This window comes from Echiichthys vipera (genome assembly GCF_963691815.1).
Source record: "Echiichthys vipera genome assembly, chromosome: 16".
Lineage (NCBI taxonomy): Eukaryota > Metazoa > Chordata > Actinopteri > Perciformes > Trachinidae > Echiichthys > Echiichthys vipera.
The window spans coordinates 21344268-21372201 of NC_139841.1; the positions used below are offsets into that span (position 1 = coordinate 21344268).

General features: G+C 39.5%; 1 protein-coding gene across 2 annotated transcripts; it reads right to left on the reverse strand.

The window, feature by feature from the left end:
• Positions 1-1709: 1709 nt before the first annotated feature.
• LOC310959183 (lysosome membrane protein 2-like) lies at positions 1710-25982 on the reverse strand. 2 transcript variants are annotated; one of them, XM_083930440.1, is made up of 13 exons: positions 25518-25982; positions 17546-17703; positions 16416-16563; positions 16019-16210; positions 15760-15851; positions 15091-15210; positions 8913-9091; positions 6608-6726; positions 5382-5455; positions 5220-5271; positions 4877-5029; positions 4690-4731; positions 1710-4355 (listed from the first exon to the last, which is right to left on the reverse strand). In XM_083930440.1, exons 1-13 carry the CDS (start codon positions 25638-25640, stop codon positions 4251-4253), a joined length of 1557 nt encoding a protein of 518 aa, XP_083786566.1. In that variant the 5' UTR covers positions 25641-25982; the 3' UTR covers positions 1710-4250. The 2 variants fall into 2 exon arrangements, with proteins under 2 accessions (XP_083786566.1, XP_083786567.1); XM_083930441.1 differs by lacking the exon at positions 4690-4731.
• Between the last annotated feature and the right edge of the window lie 1952 nt (positions 25983-27934).

Sequence of the window (27934 nt, forward strand, 5' to 3'; positions counted from 1 at the left end):
TCTTTTTTTCTTCTTCTTCTTCTTCCTGAGGATCGACACCGGAAGTTGAATCTTCCAACATCACGGCGCATTACCGCCACCAACTGGTAGAGTGAGTTACCTTTTAACGTACATAAATAAAATAAAATAAAATAAAATAAAAATTATATTATATTAAATTAAATTAAATACAATTAAATTAGATTTGATTAAAATAAAATAAAAATGCTACTACTACTACCACTAATAACCTATATCTTTCCCACACATTCGTTACCCTGGGAAAATGCATATAATTTGATAGCACTTATTTGAATTATTTTGTAATAATTTGTTTCTGATCATTCACTCATTTGTCTTCTTTCTTCCTCATACCTCTCACAATGACATGCTCCATTGCCTCTTGCCTACAGTATTCACATCCACAGACATATATGTGTTTATGTTTATGTTCACATCTTTTTTCATCGACTTTATTATTGATTTGCAAAATAAAGCGTCACATTAAAAACAATTGGACAACAAATAGACATAACAATAAAATAAATACATACTTAAATAGATATCAAACATAATAATAATGATAATTTAAAAAAGGAAAAATGGGTTTTACTTCAGCAAATTTACACTTGTGGATGTGAAACTTTGCAAGGATTAAAACTAGATTAATTAAAAAATATTCTTTTTCAGCTGAAGCATCACTCTTTACAAAATGGATCTACAAATATCTTGCCACAGTTTACGGGTATATTCACATTTACAAATCAGATGAATAACAGTCTCAGTCTGGGAGTCACAAAAGTCACACTTCAGATCTAGATCAACATGTTTGAATTTGATAAAGAAAGATTTAACTGGGTAACATCGATTAATTATTTTAAATGTCACTTATTTAAGTTCACATCTGCTTTCTTCTCCTTCTTGAGGCACTGGCAGTTATTCATCCAACATCACGTTACATTACTGCCACCACAGAGTGCGCATGAGAAATGTCTGCTTCTGCAGGGACCTGGCAACATAATAAGAACATCTCATGGAAAAATAACTTCATCAGTTATAAAAAAACAAAAAAAACAAAACCAGCTACAAAGGTGTGATTGCGAGAGTCAGCAGAGGTAAAATGATTGGTTTGAAAACACTGACATGTCCGTTCTGATGCTACCTTTTCCTACAGCGTGGCTGAGGCTGAAGACAGTCAACAAAAAAATCTTCTGATGAGAAATAAACCTTCCTGTCCGCAGCTGAATAGTGTTGTTCTACGCTGCTGTATGTTAACATAGGTCTGAGTGGTGGTGCTTGACAGAGCCTGATATTTACTGAGGTGGTACGTCATGTATAAAGTTTGAGAACCACTGCTCTAAAACCAACACAATGGAGCCTAAAAGAAACGTAACCACACAGACCCAAGACCTTAAACTTGCATGGAAAAACAATGTAGGCCTATGGCAACACTGGAAACATCTGCTTTTACTTTCCTCAAACATTGACAATCAAAACATCCAGATTCAGTCTTCTGTGGCATCACAGCATGGCTGTTGGAGTAATGCTGTTCGGGGCATGCCCCTGTCCCTCCTTTTATTCAGATGTTTATACTGTTGCCATGCTTACACCCACCTCCTCCGGTGAAGGTTTAATTTTCTGTATCCAAAACATGTCAGCTCTGCAACCTTTTACTTCTGTAAAATGAGAACTAAACACCACCATAAAGAGTTGAATGATGAAAAGACACATTTACTGAAACTACTTTTATTTTTGTGTACACAGTAAAAACAGTATTAACAATCAGTGTCTCAAAACAAGCTAACAATTAGAAGAATACGTGGTTCAACAGTAACGATCATTTCAGAAGGTACAATCCGTTATCAAAGTATGGCCCAAAGTGTCCATATGATGCTTTCTGTGTTTTGGTTTTACCAACATAACAAAATAATTTATCCTCTTTAACTACAACACTAATATTGTGTAATACTGTTTTTTGCATAAAAAAAGATTTCTTTATACATTCATTCACCCTCTCATGAATTTATGATGACACTACATTATTCACTCACGAATGTCTTCTATTTTCATTAGGTTTTCTTATTTTACATAACTGATTAAAGTATCAAACACAAATAGTAAAATCAAAGGAAGATGCAGACATCTCTAAATGAATGTTGTACAGCTTCTTCGCCATTCTCCGATAAAGTTATTGCTGATTATGACAGTGCATTTAAGAATATCAAGGTGGTAGTAGCTAGTAACTCATTCCTCCCTTACAACTAATAGTGAGAGCAGACATAAAAGCTGAGCTCAACACAGTTCAAATGTAGTAATTCTGCAGCGTTTTCTGTATTACATTAAATGACACCTGAAATCTAATACTTTGACCAGCTTTGAGTGAGAAAGCTGTAGCTCTGCACAATAATCTATCATTTAAACAAAGTGTTTTCAAAGTGCAGTTTGACCCTGCCGGAAAAGACAAAAACTATATAAAGAAAAGCTTCTAGCAGTTTCACGCTCAGTGTTGTTTGGTATATGGGAGAAAAAAGGCATCTTTTCACAAACTATGTGAAAAAAACTTAACAACTTCAGTAACATTGATTATTTTGAAGGCACAACTAGTGTGTCTTCGTATTGAACCTTCATGAGTTTTTAGTTGCGATGGTTGGACACCTGACATGAAATCTTTCACAAAAATCTAGCACCAACAATGCTAGTAAGGCCTTCAACAAAAATATCAAAATAGCACATTTCGAAACGATAATAAGCTGAATTACACTTTGATACTGCAATGTTAGTCAGTATGAGCAGTTATGCAGGGCAAAAATACTGTCAACACCCAAATTCATTACTATATATATCATTGTTTTCACCATATTCAGGGCTTCAGATGGCCGATTAGGTGTTATGGCATTAGAAGACAACTATGAAGCTCTAACTTGTTCCTCATTCAAACATTTCCACATTAAAATTTACAAAAAAATGAGGACTTCTTATTTTACAAAATATCCAAAATATACAGCGTTTTGTCTGGTATTCATTCCAATCACAGTCTAACACACCTTACACTGTATATATACAAAAATATACTCTAAAGGTTTCACAGGTGCTGATGATGTTCACAGATGTCCCGTGCATGAGTAGGAAACAATAATGAGCCATGAAAATGTTCTTGTAACATTTAGGTTGGGATGAAATGTAAATGAAACATAGTAATACTGAATTGATTTCAATGTCTTCACAAAGAGAAGCACTGCCATATGTGTTGCTTCTCTCCCCTTCTTTAAAAGTATTTGATAGTATCTAAGCAGAGGCCCCCTGAGAGTGACATATATCTTTAAAAAAACTCACAGTTTATTGACTTCATTACCCCGGTCCCAAATCGCCCTCTTTGTGCTGTTATATAATAGTCGGTTGCTCAAATCTGAAGGCGCGATCTAGGCAAACAGAGAATGAGGTGAGGCCACAGCATTAAAATCAAATTCATCCCACAACCTGAGGTTTAAAGGGTGTGTTTTGTTTGTTTAAGACCACCACAAGTGCATTCTCTCTTTTTGGCTCATCAGAGAACTGCAGCTTTCAGCAGCTGATTTAACCAAACAGCAAGAAGTAGCCCTTAACACACTGTTTTCAAATAAATCTTAACTTTTTTTCTCGGAATATAGTGCGTCTGTGTTCGAAATCACATACCAACACAATATACAGTACATACTAAGAAGACGTGAAATTAAGTATTTAAGTATGCACTCGCATTTTGTGTAGGCGAGAAATGCCCGGATGTTTACACAATTAGCAAGAATATATGAGACCCACACTTACTGCACATTCTCAACTGCCTCTAAATGTATTGCTTCTCTTCAGACTCAGGGATTTTGAGCCAGGCTACAAGCTGTTGATATGTAACTTTATTACATCAGTTTATCTAAATAATGCTAGTTTGGAAAACTTGATGTGATGTTTTTAAAGACGAAGTGTGAGACTGGCAGTCTGTTGGTAATTGTCATAATTAACCGCTCATTCAGTAGGCAGACATAAAGATCAAGTATGCAGTAGGCAGTATGTTAATATATGATTTCGAACACAGACTTAAGGTAGCTCTCCATGACTAAAATTAAGTACACACAGTAAAGTATATTTAAACTCAAAACATGTTCCCCTCCACTAACCCCACCCCAAAGATTTCCAATCATAGAGGAGATTTTCTATCTCTCTCCTGGAAACCCCAAACCCTATTTGTAATTTTGAGGGTTGTCCATGTACGAACCCCCCCTCTGACCATTTCTCCCTCCTCAAGCTTGTGGGTCCTCTTTGGCTGTCAGACCGATATAGGTGCCATTTTCTTCCTTTTCCTTGTCACTGACCGGAGAGTAAGAAGTGTCGTCTTCAGTGGAGGTCTGCAGTGGGACATAAAAAGACGTATTAAAATCATCTCATCTTACTTTTTATAGTTAAACCCATAATCAGAAAGGGTTGGTGTCCTTATATGCGTCATCTTACATTACCAGTGACATTGTTAAATTATTTAAATAGACATTTAGTGTTAAGTGTTAAAACCAGACAATACATTTACTGTACGAGCACCAGAATTATTTACGGTGGGAAAAAAGTCATCTTACAGCATACTGACAAATGAGATTAAAGATGCATGTGCACAATAAGTACTCAATATAGTGACAGAAGCAAATAAAGCAACAACAACAAAGCAGCAAGGTAACCAGAAAGACTTACAGCATAGAGAGGCTTGGTAAACACAGTGCGCTTAACTTCATTCTGCACAGAGACACACAGTGATAAAACACGTGCACAGTGCAATTAGTGTGGGGTGAAGCAACTGACTGAATTATGTACAAATTAAGATAAATTAAAAATTGCAAGCTGTTAGAAATAAGAAATCTGGTGGGAGGTGTTGTCATACCTCCTGTTTGCGGGCCCTGACCAGAAGGATGATGAGGACTGCGAGCATTATGGCGCCCAGTCCGACAATGATGAGCGGGAAGTTGGTGACTAGAGTGGCAATCAGCAGCAGCTTGTGAACTTTTGCTGCAGACACATCATCAATCACCACACTCTGCATATTAAAAGACAGAAAAGATACGTTAACTAGTGTATTACTAGTGACTGATTTAGCATCTTTCATATTTTCCTGTGGTGAAGTCCTGATTTGTGATTTTCAGATTTGGTTCCCTGCAGCGCTGACTGAGACGATCGGGCCTCACTCTGAATGTGTTCCCCGTCAGAATGTCTTTAACGTTTCTTACCTCATTGAGGAACATGACGGGAAAGATTGTATCATTCAAGCCTCTGGTTTTCCTGTTGTGAACACAATGAAAAGCGTGTGAAGCAGTCACAAACACCACAGATGTGCATCTGTACATTATAGCATAATAGCGTGAGGCTTGTGTTCGGATGCAGATACTCACGGGAATCCAGAGATTCTGTTGATCAAGATGTTAATCTGTGCTCTCTTGTTTGCACGTACAATCACTCCAGTGGTCTGCATGAAAAAAAATATATATTAAGTAAAACATTCTATCACCAGAGCAGACAACAAAATTAAGTCTATGACCTAAATTAACACCCGTCAACCCGCCAAATGCGGGTTAAAATTCATTTTGGCTGGTGCTCATAATAAATTACTAGCCAGTAAATATGCATGATACAACGCTCTGTTCTCGGCCATTAGCCCTCTGGCAGTACTTTCTACATTTCCCATGAAAGTTGTGCCGTAATGCTACGTGATGACGTTTTATACGCCCATTGGCTGTGCGCAGTTTGCAGAGAAACCAGTGTGAGAAACCATGGAAATGAACATAGCGTCCAACAGAAAACACAAGGAAGAACAAGAACAAATGGAAAATAGACTGAAAGAGGAGGGAATTAGCTAACGTTAGTAAAGTAAGGTAAAAAAGTTCAGATTAAACTAAATGCGGCAGTGGTTGGGACAGACTTCTAGGAGAGGAAAGAGGCAGGGGATGAGGATATCGACAGAGAAATGAAGAAAAGAAAATTGAATGCCAAATGGCTGACGGGTCATGAACGGCTTGTGTTTGATCACGAAATGTTGTCATGTTTTGTTAGGACTGCTGCATGTACGTGGAAGAAAATTCCAAAACAATCATTTTGGTGTCGGGAACAAGTAATTTTGTTGTATGTGTTATAGATAGGTAGGTAGGTAGAGAGATAGATAGATGGACAGAGAGATAGATCCTAATCTTGAAATATAATGTTTGTACTGTCTGTGTATATTTTGTTGTATGTCTGGTACCTATGTGTTTTTCATGCCAACAATGTTGATAAAATGACCAAATGCAGTCAACTGCACTCATTATTTCTCTTTTTTTCAACGGGAAAAATTTGACTAGTGGAAATTCTGATTGCACATTAGCTGGTGATCAAAAAAAGTTAATTAAGAACCTGTGAAACTGTCTGGAGTACAATGGGGATGCGCTTCTTCTGTACTACTATGTATATGCCACTAGGTGGTGCAGCAGTAGATCTTAAAGTTGCGTGTCGGTCGGTCCTTTCAACACACTTCAATGAAATGCTTTGCTCCTTCATATTTCCGTAGGGGATTAGTGGACTGAAATGTGCAACATGATCCACAAAGACAAAGGGCATTTGAGGCTGATGAACCCTGGTGGCTTACCGGGTTAAGGTCCAGGAACGTTTGGTGATGCTCTCTTTTAGGGGACATTCCTTCAATGGCAGCCACATATTTATCGTCTCCCAGGTAGAAATGAGGAAAAGAGGCGACCACTGGGGCACCTATGTGAGGAGCGGAGAGGAGTCAGGGGAGAAGACCACATTAAGCTGAGCAAAGCAACAGTGAATGATGTATATCTCCACTGTAAAATGAATGAGTCCCAGCAGAAGTTCTTCTTTCGCCTTTCCTTGATTAAGTGGAGAAAACGTCAACTATGACAAATTGGGTGCTTCATTTTTGTGACAATGTTGCCCCATGTCTAGGGTTTAATGAGACTTGAGCTGCCACGTGTATCCATAACAAGGTTTTACTCATTCATTTGGCCAATTCAAATATTCATTAATTAAGCGTCAGCTAAATGAAATGTAATGTAATGTCTAATTAATTGCTAATTTGTGCAGATGAGTAACATCAGATCATCTGCTCTGTATAAGGACACTGTAGAACAATTATGTATAATGTTCTGTTCTTTTCTAAAATAATGTATCTGTGTACCATACCCTAGTGGTGTGACATAAAAGGCTCTCTACATGAAGGTTGTGTAGGTCATCAAAGTAGCAGCATAGAAAACATTCCCGCCAAATGTCACATTTCCTGCTGTTTGATGTATAATCTAATCAGAATATCGCAAACAACAGAACACTTGGAAAGAGTCCCTTAAGAGAAGCTGATGAGATATAATCTGACCTCCATCGCAGGACATGCAACATGTTACTCAGGGCCAATCTTCCAAAGAAAATAAACAACAGGTAGAGAAATGGGCCGCGACCCCGCTTGTAGGACAAATTAAGAATCCTTTTACGCTTGCTAAGTTCCTTCCTCATATTGTCAACAAGAATATGGATAAGTGAAACATTCTTGGTTTGGTTCCACCTGTGCAACGTTGGACAAAGTCATTCTGTCTGTGTCTCAGCAGCAACAACAAAAGTCCGATGGTGACACGGTTGGGGTGCTGATGAAGTGGGGCAGAGGTGACAGTTTTCCTGCCCTTGTGTTTGGCAGCACGCGTGCACGCGTTTTACAAAAACACTGGACACCCGTAGTCACCTGAGAGGCTGGTCCCATGACTACCCCACAAGGACATTGTAGGGCACACAAACACACACACACACACACACACACGCACGCACACACACACACACACACACACACACACACACACACACAGACACACACACACACACACGCACACACACACACACTCATTTGTATTGGTATACTTAGTGTGCCACCTAATCACTGTGCTCATTCCACAACACCTGACCCCAAACATAACCCTCTGCACACTCTTTTAAATCCTCCTCACCTGAGAAGAATGAAATGCCTGTTGCTGGAAACACTACATTTGTACCATGACCTCAATGTGCTTTGATTTTTTTTATTGGGCTATTTATGTAGACAGCAGCCCTTAGTTTCCATTCATCTCAGTACGCTATGGAAATCATCTTGCAAACACTAATCCTTTACAGCAGGAAACATCATGTGTCTGTGTTTCATAGTCAACGTTATTTATATTGTTCTAAGCAGTGTGCCCACACTGTATCAAATCAGTCTGTTTTTAAATGAATTACCTCACAACTGTGTAACTTTCACACAAGAGAAAGAAGACATGGTGTTCCCTTTGTTATGATAACTGATTGAAACAAGTTGCGAGACTGCATGTTGATACTGTAATGAATAGAAAGTAATAAATGCCAAGTTATTAAAATGTATTAGAAACTAAAACATGGTATATTACTTACAGTAAATATGCATGTTGCAACACTTGATCTTTTACAGGGAATCATAATATTTAAGATAAACCAAAAAAAGTAAAGTAAACACAGGCACTAAGGTTACGCCCAGTTTTATTCAAGGCCAGAATCAGGTGACAGGGCTTACCGCCCACTTGGCTACTGGGCCAGTCAAGGTCAGATGGTGCCTGAGGTGTGGAGAGAGCTGTGTCACATGGGTCATTTAGAGGGACTTAGTGCCGGTGATAGTAGAAAGCAAAATAAAAGGAGGATATTACTGATATAAGAATTTAAAAAATGAAGTGGGCAGGGTGGAAAGCAAAGATCTTAGCTGTCAAAGTAAAGGTATGTGTTTACTAGAAAGGCCCAGGTCTAAGTGTAAACATCTGACGCTTTGTGTAGGATGTGCAGCTAAGAGAGAATAGAGTTATGGGCGCAGAACGTAGTATCCTGAGAGAGACGTGAGAAAATACAAAGCGTGGGTGAGAAAATACGCTGCACATGTTGACATTTACCTTTCCGACAGGGGCTGACTTTAACAAGGCCAGTTCCCAGGCACTCTTCTGGGCTGACGCAGAAACCCTCATTGGCTGGGTTCTCCTCCTTGCTGGCAAAAACAGAGCGTGGTGGTGTGAAGCGGTAGGCTGGAATTCCTTTCACATCTACGTCTTTCTCAAACTCCATGTGGATGGACCTGGAGAGTAAAGCAAGAACATTAGAGGGCATGATGAAATGAAATCGGTTTTCTTATTCATCATCGCCTTCACCACCATGTTATCATTGAACTGCTAAAACATCTTATTATTAATTTTACTGCTGTAGCAAATGTGCACAATTTGTTTACATTTTTACAGTATGAATATCGAAATAAAAAAACAGAAAAAACTCCAAGAAGCAACTGTTAAGCCCAGTTCAGACCAAAGATTTGCATCGAGTTGAGTTGAAACTTGCAACTACTTGCAACGTGCAGGTCTGCAACGTTCTGAAACCTGCCAGTTCACACCAGTGAGACGAGAGGAGATGGTGTATCATCTCCATAGCAATGTATCTCTGTACCTCTGTTATAACCTCTGATTTCCCAGGCATTTTTTTGTAGCTGGATATAATTTGTAGCATCATAAAATATGAATGAAAAGATAAGGATACTTGCTACAACTGCATTTCTAGTAGTGATGAAACAGTGAAAATACCGTTTTATTTCCCTGATACACTGCTTTATCCTTGATTACAGCCGGGGACCCTCTCCTTATTCATTGCTCGCTCAACCCTCCCTCTCTCTCCGTCTCTTTTTCGTCCCTCTCTCACACACACTCGTAGAGCCTCTGTCAAAACGGTCTTTTCAACCAGCGGACAGTTTGTAAGTGACTTGACCAGCGGACTTTGCTAACACTTGATTGGCAGATCAAGTCAAGTCAAGTCAAGTCAGTTTTATTGTCAAAAATTGCAATATGCATGACATACAAAATGCAAAAAATGAAATTACAGTCCTCTCAGACCCAGTGCAATCGGCATATTAATAATTAAAAATAAAAATAGACTAAAGAATTAACAATTTTATATATACAACATAATAAAAATAATAAATAGATGATGTGTGTTACGATCTAAAACCAGCTGCTGGCGATTTGACAAGTTGAATAGCTGGCGACAACATCAGCCGGTTTGAGTCCAGACGAGACGGGTCAGTTCACACCGCTGCAACTTTCACCTGCGGCGTTCTAAAACAGTTTTGTTGAGGATCTTTTGTCTAAACTGGGCTTTAGAAACTCTGGTGGAGGCACATGAGTGATAAAATCAGCTCTCTAGAATTGCTCTAATCAAATTTCCAAATGTTTGGTCCTTTAATATAAATACCGTTTCCACATGCTCGCTCCTTTTACATTTGATAAAGGTGTTTGCTGCTGAGAATGAATAAAAAGAAATAAGTTACTATTGCTGCTGTTCTACATTCAGCCAATAAATCAATTTGACCTGAATATTAGAAGCTGAGACACCCGTTCACATGAAAGTCAATAATTCTTCTGTTAGAAAAAGATATTTATGACTTTACATTTCAGGAGAAAAGCTGGAGGATTTATAACGACTTCTTTGTTTCTAAACACCTGAGGTGAGTAGATAATTGATCATATTATTGCTAAATATTTGATCGTATTTTTAATATATGTTGTGTTTTTACAGCTTTTAAGAGAATTACGTTACTGTGAGCAGCTCATCCTCGTTCTACTGTATTTATCTGCCGTTCTGTTCTTTCAAGGGAATCCCAACGATTCTCAGCGAGAACAATGGAGTCCATACAGTGTCTGCCAACTGGCCTGGAGGATGCAGCCCTTTGCTACTCAGCCCACTGATCGTGCAACAATACTGTACAGACCTTTCCCTTGACCTTAGTGAGAGAAGCCACGTAAAAAAAGCCTCATGTGTTTCCTCGCTCAAACAGGACTGTGAAAGCCTCTGCCTTGTACTGCTGGGCATGAGAGACCGTTGAAGCGTGTATTAATTTAGACGAAGCTAAGGTGGTTCTTTTGTATCTAAATCCCCTCAATGTGTGGGAGCGAAAACGTAATGAGATTTTATTATGGCCGTAAAAATGTTTTAGGGGAATGGAAAAAGGACAGGTGGGGGGAGTGAACTTACTGTTATTTTGTCAATAAATACAAGCCGATTACCGAATGCACTGGAGTTCGGTTCAATTCTTTCCTCCTTGGACTGAACTCCAATGCATTCGGTCATTGACTTGTTTGGGCTGCCTGTCAATATAAACAGAGCCTTCTGCTAAGGCTTGTAGCATTGTTAAACTGTCGTTTTTAATATACTCCAGGTTCACTAGCTTCGTTGTATCTGTAGGGAGTCCGGACTGTTATCATGCTTCTGCAGAGGTTTGGTGCTTTTTGCAGCAATATTAGTGGTTAGAAAAAGCCATTTTGGATGCTTCAGCGCTCCGTCCCGAGCTACTCAGTGTCAGCCATGTCTGGCTTTTAGCGACTCTCCAGGATTTCGCTGTTAATAGGTGATCAACGTCAAAAACTGTCTTGATGGCTTATTTTATGTATATTCATGCCGAGAAAGACCATGGAATGCAAATATGCCGGAATTACACTCTAAGACTGCAGCAAACATTAAAGACCGCAGAAAAAAATACTGGTCCCCCCCTCCTGCATTGTAGACTTGTACAATCCTCACAGACCCCACATACCCAGGGCATAGTTTGCTTGAACTCCTTCCCTCTGAAAAACTCTACAGAACAATGCACAACAAAACCACCAGATACAGATATAGCTTTTTCCCACAGGCCATCCCTCTCATGACCACTTAACAGTATGGAGCAATAACGGATACTTGTATGGTAAACATGACACTTGAAGCCCCCTTTATCTTCCTAGTACTATTATACTCAGTCATGTGTCTCAGGCCAGGGACCGTCAGTAAAGAATATAATGTACAGCTCAGTACCGGAGACAGACTTCTCACACCTACTTAGCTCTAATGTGCACCACATCCTGTTAAATAGATGTGCTGTTAATGGTTTTAATCATTAAGTCATTATACTCAAAGCTGCTGTAAACTGGAGTCAAACTCCTTGTATGCAAAAGCACACTTGGCCAATGAGACTGATTCATTAAGGGAGTCGCCAGGTGGACGTGATATTCAGCTGTTTTTGAGGAGCACATTGTACAGCTTGTTCCACACATTCGGTATATATTTAACAGATTCAGTGTGAACAGAGAGTTCCTGATGTACGCAAGACCATCCCTCTCATGAACATGTTGGGTGGAGGCAAATTAAACCCATGACAAAAGGCATGTTGGTATTTGAACACTGACACCTGTCTGCAGTTTGTCAAAATCTTGACGTTTTTTGTGGCTCAGCTTACTGGACCAAAGGGTCACTGTCCTGACGGGTCACAGATGGGAATTCTTTCTCTTTTTTTGGTCCCACAGATCAGTCCCAGATGTCACGTAACGCAAATGTTTGAACACAAAGTGATGTTCAGCTACTCTTACAGGGGCGTAAGGCTAAAAAACATGATGTCTGTGTGAAAGGTTAACACTTGTTACTTAATGGACAATTTCCTCTTGGAATTATTGTATAAAACTACAGGAAACAGGGAGGGAGCCTCCCCTTTAGACAAAGTAACACGGACACTATGACGAAGCCACCAGGCAATGAATAAGTAGGTGAAAGTGATTTGGGAGAGGGGTTTTTGACACAGGTCCAATCAGAGTCAAAGTTAAAACCATGACACTCCAACAGATTCTTTCCACGCTCAATAGAAAGACTTGGACAAGGTTATTTTCTAAATTAGAAGCTCTCGTCATCAACAAGGACATTACAAGGACTAGATATGAATTGAAAAGATTTTATTGATACCAATGCCATTATCGATTCTGCTCATCAGTCAGCTTCTTAATCAATTCCTTTATTTATTAATTTTGTGGACAAGAGGCTTACACAGGATTTCAGCATCAACGCAAATATTTCATTAGCTGAGTCTGAACAAAGTATAATGTTACTATAACAGGATATTATCCAAAGTAATGGATGTGCTGTTGGTTGGGAAGCAGTGGAAGCAAATACATGCCATCCTGGAATTTAACACCACATTGCTTCAAAAGATGTTTCAGCATACCGCTGCCCCCCCCCCCCCCCCCCCCCTTACTTGAATATATGGTTTTACATACGTCACATGCTTCACTGTTGCTTGTCTCCTTCTCCGCGATGTCTCCTTCTTTTTAACAGGATTGTTTTGCGATACGCAACTGTCTGAAAAATATGCCGTAGGGCTTGGTGATAACTCAATATGATTATTTATCATCTTTCAGTGGACTCTGGTATTGTGATGAAGTCATATATACCAAAATTATATCAATATCTGATTTTGAGTTATATTATATTATTGTACTAAAAGTTTTGATAAAATGAAAAAATACAGTATACAAAAATAGGCTTAATCACATGGTTATGTCATACAGATTATTTATGAATGAATTACCAGAGAACAGGGTATATGGTGATATACTGCATATTGTTGTCGAGATATGAAATTACTGACATTGGGATAGAAGTTTTTGGCCATATCACCAGGCCCTAATACGCCGGCATCAATAAAAAGGAATTGATAAGCTTGGAGTCATGAGATTCAGATGGATCAAACAACTTGGAACCAGTTCTTAACTGTTCTCAAACTCTACCAAGGACACACTTTCATCAGTGAAGGCAGCTTTAAGGCGTGGCATTTGAGAAATAAAAAAAAACCCCAAGGAACAACTCATGAGTTATAAACTGTGGGAGGCAATTCTCTTCTTAACATTCTTCAAGCTTTCAGTAACATCCTAATGCTGAAATCCGCCAGAAATCGCTATGCCCTTTAGCAGCATTAGTAATGAAAATGTCTGCCAGACATTTCAAAGAAGCAAGACAAAAAGAATTGGTCAATTGCATAAAGCCATTTCACATGGAAAGCATAATTAAACTGGTTGGTTCCAGCTGGTCAAGAATAGAAACTTGTCTTTTGCAGTGCTGAGAAAATGTTCTTAGCACAAATCCAACACTTGTCATCCTAAAATGCCTTAAGGGGTTTCCCCCCCCCCCTGTTTTTATTCTTACTCCCACGACTTTCCTTCCCCTTCCTCGTTCATCCAGCTTCTATCCCCATTACACTCGAGACCAACATTCTTCTTGATTTAAGCCTTTCCTTAAAGAGTTTCCTGGAAGCTTCCATGTTAGTCTTTCATACACACTATAAGGCCTTGGTGAGAAAACAGATGTAACCTGTGGTGCTGTTTGTAAGTGATCAGGATGTTATGATAACGACCCATGTGATCCAAGGCCTGTCAACATTATCTCCATATGAGGTATGAAAGCCTGTGTCCTGCTGTGTGTTGAGTTGAGTCCAACGTTTTCAGGCCAGGTCAGAAATAGACATCTCTTCATCACCACACCATCGGCAGGTAAAATATCATGTATGGTGACACTTTGGACAAATGGGAGTATGCAAATGGCTGTTACAGTCAGATTACATGACTGATTGACTATAATATAACTATTATAGGTTTATCTTTGTTCTTGAGTAAGAGGAACAGTTGCCTCATATCTTGCTAAAAACAAGGGTCTAAAGCCATGAGAGGTCGTAATCATGAGGGCGGTGTGCGATAATTTCTCTATCTTTCTGAAACCATCATTCACACCCACCCCCCCATCTTCACGCCAAGTTTGGCCACCGGTGCGAAGGTGAGAAAGGAATCAGGTTTATTCTTAATTCTTGACACAGCTTTTTTATGTTACTTTTTATGTGAACAACAAAGGCTGGTGGGAAGAATATCACTAGTTTTACAGGCGAATTCCATGTTTGACCTGTTGATGACGCTTGAGGAAAAGCCTCAGGATCACTAGCGTCATTAAGAGTCATCCTTGGATTACTGTGGTATTCGTACAAAACTTCATGTGCCTTCATCCTTAAGCTGTTGAAATATATCCTTCTGGTTCAAGAGACCTGTCGACAGACTGATATTGCCATTTGTAGAGCCATTACGCTAGCATGGCTAAAAAAACGATAAATACCACTACTAGGATATTTATGTGACACTACACTACGAAACAAAATAGCAGTGGCTAAGCATCATGATTAACACGTCTTCAAATGACACCACGTGGAAGCAGTAGGCTGCAGGGTTGCATCGTGATGCTAAACTGTACCTGCAGAGGTCTGGAGTGAAGACGTAAATGCGTTCATCCTTCTTCAGCAGGGGATGGAAAGCACTTCCATCAGATCCATTGATGCTGTTGCTTTGGTTAGATGTCCAGAAGGTCAGCCGGCTGAAAAACAACATCACAAACATGACCAGTGTCAAATATTTTCAAAACGGCATCAAAGGTTGACATAGATGGTATCTCATTGGGCACTGATTGGATGTAGAAATGTTTGCATGCTTATACAATAGCTCTAATGGAGTCCAGATTTTATGTTATGTAAACAAAATCAGGATTAAAACAAGATTTTTGTTTTATTTTTGACTGGATATGCTGTTTTCAAAACCTCTACTTTAGGGACGCCAGGAAGGGATTTATATAAACAAAGTAACAAGGTCAACACCATTATCTTCTCCATCTTAATAACAGTAAATTACTACAAAATGTTTTGATGATTTGATGTTTTGACACGTTTTTATCTAGAAATCGCAGTAGAAAAGAGCGGTTTCCCATGAGTAAGGGTCAGACGGACAGAGAAAGCCGGACTGCACTCCCTTTTTATTGGCAAAAAAAGTATATTTAAGAAACATTAAAGATTAAAGAAGATTGCCAAATAAAGTTTCATTACAGTGGATGAAGACAGAAAAGAATTGTGTGAGACTGCAGCAGTTCTACCTTTGGCCTTGCCATGTATCAACACGGCCATAATCCATGTAGTTCTGCTCCCCAGTGTGGTAGATAAATTCCCCGCTTTGAGTTCCATTTTTCTAAATAAACCCAAAGATTTAAGTCATTACAATGTGTTTCAAAAATACATTCAAATTTCTTATCATGGAAAACGACTGGATTTCATGGAGATTCAAAAACTAATGAACAGAATTTCCTATTAAACCATGAACAACATCATCTTTTATCATTGTAGAGCTGTACATGCCTTGTACATGAGGCCAAAGATCTTCTCTACTTCAGGATTGGTGGGAGCTATGCGGGCCAGCAAGGGATCTTCATAGCCCCACAGCAATTCATTCACAGTGCGAGTAGTGAAGAGACCGCTCTTTAAAGAGTTCATCCAAATGGACACCATGGACGACTTCCAGAAACTCCCTTTCACCTTGTTCATGACAGCCTAGAGACGGGAAGTGGGAGGGGGCAGAGTGGAAAGGGGATGCAAGCAGGATGAGGTAGAGGGTGTCGGTGGGTATCGAGCATGGTATTGAGGAAACAAAAATCCGAGCAGTGCAGACAAAAAGTTACAGAACACACACTCCACTTTCACCCACATGGATTCCCACTTTCCTCTACTTGTCTAAGACCTTTAGTCCATGACTCACCCAAGCAGGGATGTTGACAGTGGTGATGTTATCCACAGCAGGGTCACCCACAGACTTCTCTCTCAGGAACACAAAGCTTTTGGTAGTGTACGCGGACACCATCTTGCCATCTTCCACCATGCTCACATTTTCCTTATACCTGTACTCCCTGAAACAAACACAACAAAGAAGGGCTCATCTTTATTAAGCTTTTAAAGAATTGTTCCTGTCACAAATGGCCATCACAGACCAGTTCAAAACTAAAAAAAAAAGCATTGCACATATACTTAGGTTAATATTACATATGAATTTCCTCACACAGTGGCTTCCTTTCAACATAACATCTGTTTGAGATTAGGTCATCTGAACAGATATAGGTTTGGGGGCAGGGGTTGATTATTCTGCATGCACTGCTTCTGTTTTTGGTGATTTAGCGGTGGATGTTGATATTTATTTAAGTTTCAGTGGGTACATTACCAAATCACTTAACCTACATAAAGTTTCAAAACTAGCAGGACAGTCTGGGACAGGATATGACGCAACATACTGTAGTTTACTGTATATCACTGTCTAATCCAAGGGAAATTTTACAAACAGCTAATAAAACTAACCCATCCACCTTGTTTTACGCTTTTAATATGCAAATAAAAATAACAGTGGCTTAATAGACCACAAGAGAGGAAGAAGAGAAGCAGAAGCTGATGTCCCCTTTTCAGTTTACATAGGTGCTGTGCAAATACCAGGCACATTTCAACAGCATGGCAGTGTGTGAGTGTGTGTGGTGGGGCTGATAGAGACAAAATAATAAAATACAGTACATGAACCCACAAATTCAATAAACTCAATAAGCAGCAACACATTCTGGGTAAATAGATTTATACATGTGTAATATCAAGTAATATGTCAACCTGTTTTCTTCTAAATGTAATGTTTTTAAGGATTTCCTTCAAGGCTTTTTTTGTTTTACTACTTTTACAGTTAACATTGAATAAATATACAAATGAAGTGCACCAGTATCTGGTGGCCGACGCATGTGCAAGTCTGCAAGCAGAGATCACCTCATACACATACAACAACATCATCTACTTGACAGCATGTCTTTGTGGCAGCCTGTGCACTTCTGTGAACACTGATGTGCTCTTGCATCCTACCTGTATGTGTAGGGTCCAACCTGCTTGACCTCTGGTTTGGCCCCTTCAAGGAATGCGTCCACATTGGTCACAGTGAAGAAGAAATACTCCATGTAGACAGGAGGGGGAGGGGTTTTCCATGACTCGAACACACGGCTGCCCTCTTTCAAAACAATCTCCTGTTGAGGCATAAATTACAGATATCAGTTAAAATATAAACACGAGTCATTCAGATGCAATCGAGGTTGTGAAAAGCAAATTTTCTGTTTCAAATGAATGCATAAAGACTGACTACACATAAAACATACTAAAATAAAACATGCTACTGCTTTACTTTATATATGTTTTTTCTTGTAAGAAGAAGTGTTTTTTTTTCTTTTTTCTTAAGCTGATGATACATTTGCTGCAAAAAAAAAAAACGCATTAGGTTTTGCAATTGCGAACACATGTTTTAAATTCAGAGTTCTTGTGTTTAATCTGTTCGTAGTAAAAACAACCCAGAGAACAAAAACACCCTCGGGGGGTCTTGGAGGGGAGCTGCCGTCAGACAACAGCATCGGCTGCACACATGAATGGTAGCAGGGGAGACCCTTCCACAGCTCCATTGTCAGCGGTTGCTAATGACAACGGGCACTCGGGGAGAGTCGCTGACATATCATGTGATGCAGAGAGCTGGATGCCCACTTGTTGCGCGGCACTGCAACCTTAATGATCTGAGCTACATTCCTCAGGACTGAGCTTTTTGTGGCCTTGGAAGTGCAGGACAGGAAAAAAAAACTTTAACCATCCTGTTTCTTTGCACAGTACTGGTAGAAAATTCCTCCGGACAAAGATAACTTGATTCACTGCAGGAATCTTTTGAGGAATTGGAAAACACAGGGAGTACGAGAAGAAGGAAGGGGGCTAGTGGATTAGTATTTCTTTTGACAACACATTAAGAGGAACTCTCACTTTGGCCTGATTGTGTCAGCTTAGTGTTAAAGTTAAAGGCAGTACTTCAGTGTGATATAAGCACAAAAGAGCTGAACGCGTATTCCAACGAGTCCTATTATTTCATGGGAGCACAGGACCCCTCCTCCCTTTGGCGTCCCATCTACTTGTTGTTCAGAGACAAAAGTTTAACTGAGTGGCCAAGGACAATAAAGCTGTCACCTTAGATTGAGGAAGAGAGAGCATGGCCTTTCTATGTTGTCCTTTCATGCTTCGAACAATCAATATAGTAACCCTCCCGGCACGCTACATGAAATACCGCATGGAAAACAGGAACAGACAAACCCTCTTATCTCAGAACTTACCACTGCTACTCTTACACCACTCCCTATTGGAAAACACATGTAGCAGGTGAATACACAAATACCCATACTGCTAGAACTTTGAAGTGGAGGAAAATACATAGGCATAATAACAGTGGGCACAGCAAGAGGCTGTTCATTAAATTTTCCAGTTGTGGTGTACAAAGTGGGTATGTCTCAGTACAAGCTCTACCAGCTTAACTGTAGTCCAGCCGTCTGTTTCTAAAGCCATCACAGTCACATTAAGGTTCATTCAGACAGATATCGACCAGTACTTCCAGGGGCCACCAACTGGTAACACCAAGTGGCTGTAGTGGCATACAGTAACACCATCAAAGGAAGGAAGTTTGATTACTGTGACGCTCTTAGCATTACTTACACTAATTTAAAGGTAGGATTTGCTTATTTTATTGATCTGTATCAGTGACAGTCGACAGTGACAGCGTTTACATGCAGTTTAAAAACCTGATTATATTCAGGTTAAGGGCATACCCCGGTTTCTTAAACACTATGTTAACACCATACCACAGGTAAAAAACGGGGTTCTCATACCTGGGTTAACAGATCGAGAGAACTCCTTCAGCTCCCCAATTATTCACGTATGCAAACAGTGTTCTCAGATTGAGTGGAAAAAAACAACAATAATAGTGTGTTACCTTTAAACCAAGGGAGGACTGCGCAACGGCAAATCACATTACTACCAAGAAGATGACCATGTAAGTCTAACCCTAGACTTCTGTGATTCCCTTACTCTCTATCGGTAAATTCATGATGTATTTCTAGAAGTTTGAGTCCTGGGGAGGCACCAAATATCTATTTTGGGTCTTAAGCTGAAAAAGTTTGGGAACCCCTGTTTTAGAGGTGGCTTTCTTGACTTAATACTTTTAAATTCAGAATAAAAAGACTATATTGTTAAAAAGGTCTGAGCCAAAGCTAAAACTCTGAAGGAAACCCAGTAGGCTACCAGCAAGGGACCGCTAGCTGCTATGTCAAGTCTAGGCTATGTAAAATTTCCAAATTCCTATTCAGGGAAATGTTATTTTTCATCAACAGGTCATTGCATACTGACCCTACCGACCTCACATGGAAGCTGAGGGGCTGCCAACCCAGCCGGTTTCCCAATAAACCTAGCAGTGTGAAAGAGGCTTAGCATACAAAGAGAGTCTACTGCTGAGAGGGCATCCAAGGAATGAGATCGTTCACACTGGTGCAAGAAGGGTGAGGGGGTAACTTGACACAGCTGACATAAATCATACTGCCAGGCTAGTAGATAACCATGTGTGTCTGCATTTGTGCGCTTTGCATGTGTTACACCCACACATATTTTACCGAGTAAGATTGTTTGAGATACTGCCTGTTCGTGTAATGAATACTCACAAGCTGCAGAAACTAAACTTTAATCGTCTCTGCATGGATATAACTATGTAAGCATGAATGAGATGGCTTTAATTAGACCCAATTATTTGTAAACACAATGTGGTTTGCAGGCCAGAAATCCAACTTTAGAGTTTTAACACTTTCTCCAGTTTGCAACTGACTCAAAACTTTGAATGCCTTAAACATAAAACAATGGTAATCGATGCACATTGCACACCTCACTGTAAGTGTAATGTGAACTTTTGTGTGTCTGGATTAGGGTCAGCATGTCTTATTACTTGGTAAATACAGTAGAACATTGCACACAGACTCAAACTACTACTATGACAAACGTTGGTACCAAACTAGATAAGAAAAGCTTCAATCTTCAACATTCCTGCAGCTAAAACCGCTAAAACAAATGTGACATAAAAGACCCAGTTCCCTTCTGTTTCTCATTCAGGTTCATCTATTTTTGCCAGTTAAATCAATTTGCAAATTTTCACCCCACAGTCAACTTAACAACTTCAGTTTATTGAGTTTGCTTAATTGGCACCAACAATGCCAAAGCAAATTAAGCTGCAGTGTCGTCTGGTTCCAGTTCTGACTGTAAGAGCAAATGTTTTAAAATTAATGTATTTTAGGATGCACATTCTGCTGTTTGTCTTCCCCATTTTTTATGTGTTAAAATGTGGTTTGCAGGCAAGAAACTGGTTGGCTATTCTCAAAATGGTAGTCGATGGCAACCCGGCAAGTGTTAATGTCAAGCCTTAACAGACTAACCCACTAACCGAGTATCACTCCCCCCTCCCCCAAGTCTGTTGACCTCAGTAATTCTCTGACCTGGTTACACCCACCAACACTGGGGGGCTTTCCTGAAGGGTCCATGAAGGTATCTAATAAACCACTACATGAATTACACAATACGACTTCATAAACCAGTAAATAAAGAGCTAATAACTTAACCTAAACACTTTAAGAGCCCCAGGCTCCAGAGTTTAACAGTAAGCAGTAGTTTATCACAGTAACTGACAAGCTTAAAAGTAAATATTGAAAATGTAAATATAATTTTAAACTGAAGTCAGAAGTCTATGGTGATTATTTATTAAATTAGTTACTCAGCTGGAGGAAATTCATTTATTTGATACATACATATGTTTAAATGCTGTAATGACATTAATTCAACAATTTTCTTAAAATGTAAACAAACTTCCACATCGTTCCTGTAGCCAATGATTCATTCCTTTTTGATGATTGTTGTTGAGAACGTTCCTCTTTTCTCAACTTCCTGCAGCCATTTGCTTTAAAAACGTCTATAAAAGTAAAAAAACAAACGTTACATTTTTCAGCATTAGGACCAACTCCCATCACTGGACAACCTTGTGCTTATGTGACCTCACCTCACCTCTACAGTCAATACTAAGCCTCTCTGATAGCCATCTGATACCTTGGAGAAGCAGGTGTGATATGAAAATAAGGATGAAGGTGGGCCATATGATAACACTGAATGTAGGCCAACAGTATTTTCATGTCTGCTCTGTTATCAAAGTAAAGCGAACCTTCTGGGAATGCTTTCAATTTTACTGACTAACAGTGAAATTGTGGAAATCCAGGAACTCTCTGGACACAATAGAGCACAAGCACATTACTGTAAATGTACAGCAACATGAGCGGAGAGGTCTAAAGTATGTTAAGTGGTGCAAATGCTTTCACTGCTGCAACCACACAGAACTACACCTGAGGCTTGACTTTGATCTTACTACTCGTCAGACTTTAGATTGACATCTAAATCCATCTAAATTCATCTAAATGGCTCTTGGTCCAAGGTTAGCCTGGGGGGAGGGTGACTAACTTTTAAGGCTTGAAATATTGAAAACATGTTGGGACTAATCACGCAGCAGAATTACTGTAAGACCGGCCTAACACTAAAGACCAGTCTAAACTATATTTGTGAAACTGACCTCAGATGTTTGTATTTAATGCTTGATAATAGGAGCAGGGCCTCGTAACCGTAACAGTTCCCAGGCTGCCAATAAAAATTATTTTGAGAAACTGGCAAACTATTATTGTCCTTTAGGAAAATTCAACGCACACATCAAAATAAGTAGAAAAAAACAGATGTTCGACTCATAGACTGTTACAGTCAGACCCAGAGCCTAAACCTTGATCTCTGAAAGTATAAAGTCACTCAAAACGGCAACAACATTTTCAGTTTCAGCAACCAAAAGCTGATACGTGAGAGATTGGCAACAACTTTAAACAGTTAATGTTGAGCCCTAAGGAGTGTTTGTCTTTGTGGTTGATTGACTTCTTCACCTCTGGGAACTGAAAATCAAACATCTAAGAAGTCTTCAACCATTTAGTTGAGCTGAGTGAGATGTAGACGTTTGCTCTAGTTTGAATAACCATTTCCTATCAGCTTTCAACATCAGTGATGAAGTCGTATCCACCCCCTTCCTCCCACGGACCAAATGTGATGCAATTGCTAAGTTGAAAACCACAACTGCATCAATGCCTTCACAGTTTCACCGTTCACATTCACACAACAGTGTACAAAAGAAAACACCTTTAATTATCAGTCACCTGCTGTTCCTCAGACTTGAACTCTACAGATCATCTTATGAAAACAGATAAGATGAAGAAAACATCTTCAAAACTCTGACAACACATACACTGCATTGTTTAAAACTGCACTGACTTGCAGCGTGTTTCTGTCTCCTGTGTATGTGTTGTCAAGTTGGCGAGTGTGCATTTAGCTCTCTCTCAAAGAATGAGATTAAGCACAAAGTCACAAAGTGATCACATGTTAAGATTAGGATAAGCACAATTCAGAGTCACATCTATGGTAAAAAATAAAAGCATAACTAATGAAAGGTGAAACGATTAGTCGATTAATTGGATAGCTGTTCAACAGAAAGTTAAATCTGTAACTAATTGATTTGTTTATATTTTTTAAGCAAAATGCCAACAATTCACCGGCTTGAGCCTCTTAAATGTTTGCTTTTATACCTTAAGAAGAAGAATTCCTTTTATTAGTCCCGCAAATGGGGAAATTCAATTCTCACTCTATTATTTTTCATTTTACACACACACAGGCCCGTAATACACACACAGGACCTATATACATGCAACCGATGGAGAGATGTTAGAGCGAGGGGGCTGCCAGTGACCGGCGCCCCGAGCAGTTGGGGGTTCAGTGCCTTGCTCAACAGCAACTCGGCAGTGCCCAGGAGATGAACTGGCACCTCTCCAGCCACCAGTCCACACTACATTCATGGTCCACACAGGGACTCGAACCAGCAACCCTCCGGTACCCAGCCCAGTCACCTATGGACTGAGCTACTACCGCCATACTACCAAGTCATCCATTATAGCAAATTTGGCTTATAAACAGATGCTTGTATAAAACATGCTACGTGTAGCGTGGCATCTTGCAAACGCTTATATGTCTGGAACCTCTCCGTTAATTTCAGACTTCCAAGGCGTGTTATCAACGATGATGACCAGAAAGCCTCTGGGTGCAATTAGATAAAGCTACAACCAATCACAGAACAACCAGAACGACCATGCGCTGAGTGACACATGCAGCTTGAGGCAGCGCTCGTTCCGGCTGGGTCACAGACTTTCTCAAATTACAGCTAAACAGTACAATAAAATGTGTTTCTTTTATTATTTGTTCGGCGCTGCGTGGTTTGACAGTCCTGATCTGAGTTTTGTGAGCCTGGTAGGTTGCGCTGGATGCACTATGCTACGTTCATTCAAGCATTACGCTCGTTCTGTCAGTCATTGTCTTAAACCCGCCCCACATGAGATCTAACGGTTGTGATTGGTTTGCAGAGGGCCTGAGCGGCTGGAAATCTATCTGACTGGGAGAAGGGCCAAACGTATATGCCAAAGCAAACAACACATGAGCTCAGCAGATCCCTCTGGTTCCCAGGCTAAGATATTTGTAGACATCAAAATGGTATTCGGGAAATTCTGATGGGCATTTGTGTCTATTTTCTGACATTTTATTGACCATATGAACATTTACAGACATCACCCTGGGCTCAAGGAAGTTATTATGGTCATTTTCTACCACTTCCTGACATTTTATAGACTAAATAATTAGTTGAGGAATCATATAGCTCTAAAAACATTCATTTTTTACGTCTGTCAGATGCCTTAAAGTTATTAACAGCAACAAGTTAATGACATCTCACATTTAGTTTGGAGGATCTTTTTTTAGAGAATTCTTCTTCAGGGCAGATTTGTCTTGTTTTGTGTCAAAAATACCAAACTATACTGACCCAACCCTTACTTATTCTTAGCTTTGGAATTTGCCTTCGAACCATGTCCTGTCAAGGTGATTGGGGTTTTGAAGGCAGAAACATACAGCATTGATCTGAAGAGAAGGTTCTGATTGCACACTGCAGGCTAGGGTTGGAAATTAACTTTTTAGTCCACCTGCCACTGTGGCTGGCTGAGTCTAGAGAGCCACTCCCTCCGGGGGGCAACGCACTGTGGAGGACTAAGCATGACTTTCTCAAAAGATAAATAAATAGATGTATAAATAAATGTTTGAATTAATACAGCAATACACTAATAAATGCAGAGAGAAATACAGAAATAATTACATAATGAATACATAATTGCTGAAATAAATGAATACATGTGTCTTCATAAACCACTACATTAATTACACAACACTACTTCATAAACCAGTAAATAAAGAGCTATTAACTTAGCATAAAGAGCCTAAGGCTTAAGAGTTTGTGTTAACAGTAAGGTTTATCACAGTAACTGACAAGCTTAAAGTAAATAATAAAAATGTAAATATGTTTTTTAAACTGAAGTCAAAAGTCTATGATGATCATTGATTTAATCAGTTTCTCAACTGAGGAAATTACAGCAGTAGGGAATTCAATTATTTGACTAATACATTTTTTTTAAACATATATTAGTTAAATCATTGACTTAAAATATGAACACACGTGTGGTCAAAATCAACGACATCATCCGTAGTTCACTAGTGGACAATGTTGAATTCCTATTTGTTGATAAATGAATAAATTCATGCATGACATGGTACCTCCTACCTCATTAACACATGGACACAGAAATACATAAATACATAAATGTAAGTGGACAAAAATGTGTACATGAATGTGAAGCATTTATTTATTCTTTGATTTATTGATGCTTTTGTGTATTTATACATTTATATCCACTGTTTTCTTCTCATTCTTCTCAACAGAGCAGTGCATTCAAAGCAAAAACAAAATCATGCACTCAGTAAATAACCCCTTAAATGCATTTCAGAGGTTTAAAGTGTTTTTTTTTTGTTAGTTTGTTTTGTTGCTTACCTTTTTGAGGCGGTTGTGCATCATCGTGCGGAAAACTTGACTCACAACCAACCCAATCCCGACGATCAGCAGGGACGCGCAGATGATCCCGACCGCATAAATCGCGCAGGATCTTCGGGTCATGTTTGCAGGTGCTGCAGCGAACTCTCCTCGAGGATGGATGGAGACGTAACTTCCCGTGTGGTTAAAAGGTAGTTTTCATACAAACCTGATAGAAAACGTACCGGCTTTTGTATTAAAAGAGCTCAAACCTCGCCTTCCCCGCTTCTTTTTCCCCTTGTTTTGTATGGAAAAAGTTGCAGAAAGTGTCGCCACGAGCAACAAAGTAACGGTTGGCGGCGTTTACTCTGTCCTCGCGAGTTTTCCAGTTAAGTCTTGTTTACTTGTTGTGGTTAATAACGGAGAGGTTCACTTCACTTCGGCGACCACGAGGTGATCTGAATCAGACTGAAGCGGCGACTTAAGGCGCGTTCAATAAAAAATAAATAAAAAAAGAGCTACCACGGGGAGTCTGTAGCGCGCAGGGTAAGTCTCTCACACTCCCTCCGCGTGAGGACAACGCTGATTGGTCGCTGCCGTTTGTGCACCCGCGGGGTATGTGCGCGTGAGTGTATGCGCCGTGAACGCCTGCAGCAGCACAACCCTGTTGGATCAAGCATGACGTCACGGGGGCGTAATGGTGGTGGTCTGCCCCCCTTTCTGTGGACACAGTGGCAGAGGAAAAAGGGACTTATATCCTTTATTATCCAGTAAAAATTTTAGTTTCATAGCCTAAAAATACTCCAAAAGTCCTGGATTCAAAACGTTGTTTTAAGGTTGAATATGTAGAATCTTTATCAAAATAAAGAAATAATACACCCAAGGGTGATCCAAGTATTGCTTTTCTATTAAAATAAATAAATAAATTAAGTCTGAATTAATAATTACATTCGTTTTGACAGGTTTGACAATGGTTCTGTTTACATTTAACCAGCCGTGTGCATTAGGCATAGGTCTGGTAAGTCCTGCCCCTTCCGGCACAGCCCATGGCACCTCAACTCCGAAAATAGAAATGGAACAATTATTTTCTGGTCCCAGTCATTATCGGTAGGATTGTTCAGTGAAAGGCTCTGGAAAAAGACTACATTTCGTGTTGCACATGTGATGTCACGAATCATGCTTTTGCTCCTATCTCAACTCTGAGTGCTGCTGCGTCTTCTGCCAAGATTGAGATCAAGATGCCAGTGTGTTTTGTGCCAGAGTGTCCACATTCAAGCAAGAAGTACAGAAGAAGAGGAGCGAACGAATATATACATAAACAGGTGCAAAAAGGGAATGAGGTAGATTGATACCTTGTGCAAATGGGATAAAATCTGTATGTTGAAAGTTCACGGCCACATCCACGTTATATAGAGTGGACTACTATATGGTTTATGTATAGGCCTAGCCTATAATTTTCTCTGAGTATGTGTCAGTGGTAGTCTCGTCAACAGTTGTTTTACTATAGCCTATACTTAGCCAGTTATTACCACAGTTTACCTGATGTCTATTAATTACAGGTATTTCCCCTATAAACACACCGCCCACACTTAAACAAGACGCCCAATAAGTGGTATGTTTAGAGCTATATTGATATCCTTTGCTGTAAAGCCCATGTTAATACAAACCCAACAGTTATGGGTGCAGCTTGATATAAAAATAGTAATAACACCATATAAAAATACTCCATTACTAAAAAAGTCTTGCTTTCACTAAAGTAAAAGTACAGAAGTTTAAAGTTCTGCATGTAAAATCCTTAATTACTAAATGTAGTGAAGGGAAATGTATGACATTTAACATGAAAGGTAGTGAAGTAGAAGTAGCATAAAATACTCAAATAAAGTACAAGTAATCCTCAAAATTGTATTAAAGTAATTGAGTAAATGTTCTTTGTTACTTTCCACCACTGGACTTACATGTTGTGGTGCTCAATTTACAGGTTTTCAAGAAAGTAGTGTGAAGTGTTCTGTATAGGATACATAAAACATAACATAAAACTTACACACTCACATACAATACAATATACACAGTTTATTATACATTTAGCTGAACCGAAACTAGTTAATACCACAGTTCTATTCCTGTCATCTATCAAGAGTTCACCAAACCAAGAAATAAAAGGAAGTGCAGTCATCTTGTCCCTGAATAACACTGAGTGTGAGTGTGGCTTCCTCTCTTATCGAAAAACAGTTCTTGGTTTTGGTTGGTTGCTCTCAGTTTGAAGAGGCAGTTCTCATATATCTCGATAAGAAATGTCACCCACGAGACTATAACCACAGTCATTCCCCCACAGCAGGCTCACAGTGGACTGGGTCATCTTTTGAACTTCTGCATTTGTCGGTTTTGAAGAATGTATAAAGGCGAAAGGGCAAGACTTGTGAGGCGTGGTGCCATTAATA

What these genes read in the sequence shown, in the direction of transcription:
- LOC310959183 (XM_083930440.1), bottom strand. Translation starts at nt 25,640, where the DNA reads ATGACCCGAAGATCCTGCGCGATTTATGCGGTCGGGATCATCTGCGCG. An exon ending in AGTCAGCCCCTGTCGGAAAG is followed by an intron (nt 6,727 to 8,912) that starts GTAAATGTCAAC and finishes CTCCTCACATAG; the next exon opens with GTGCCCCAGTGGTCGCCTCT. An exon ending in CGTTCCTGGACCTTAACCCG is followed by an intron (nt 5,456 to 6,607) that starts GTAAGCCACCAG and finishes TTTTTCATGCAG; the next exon opens with ACCACTGGAGTGATTGTACG.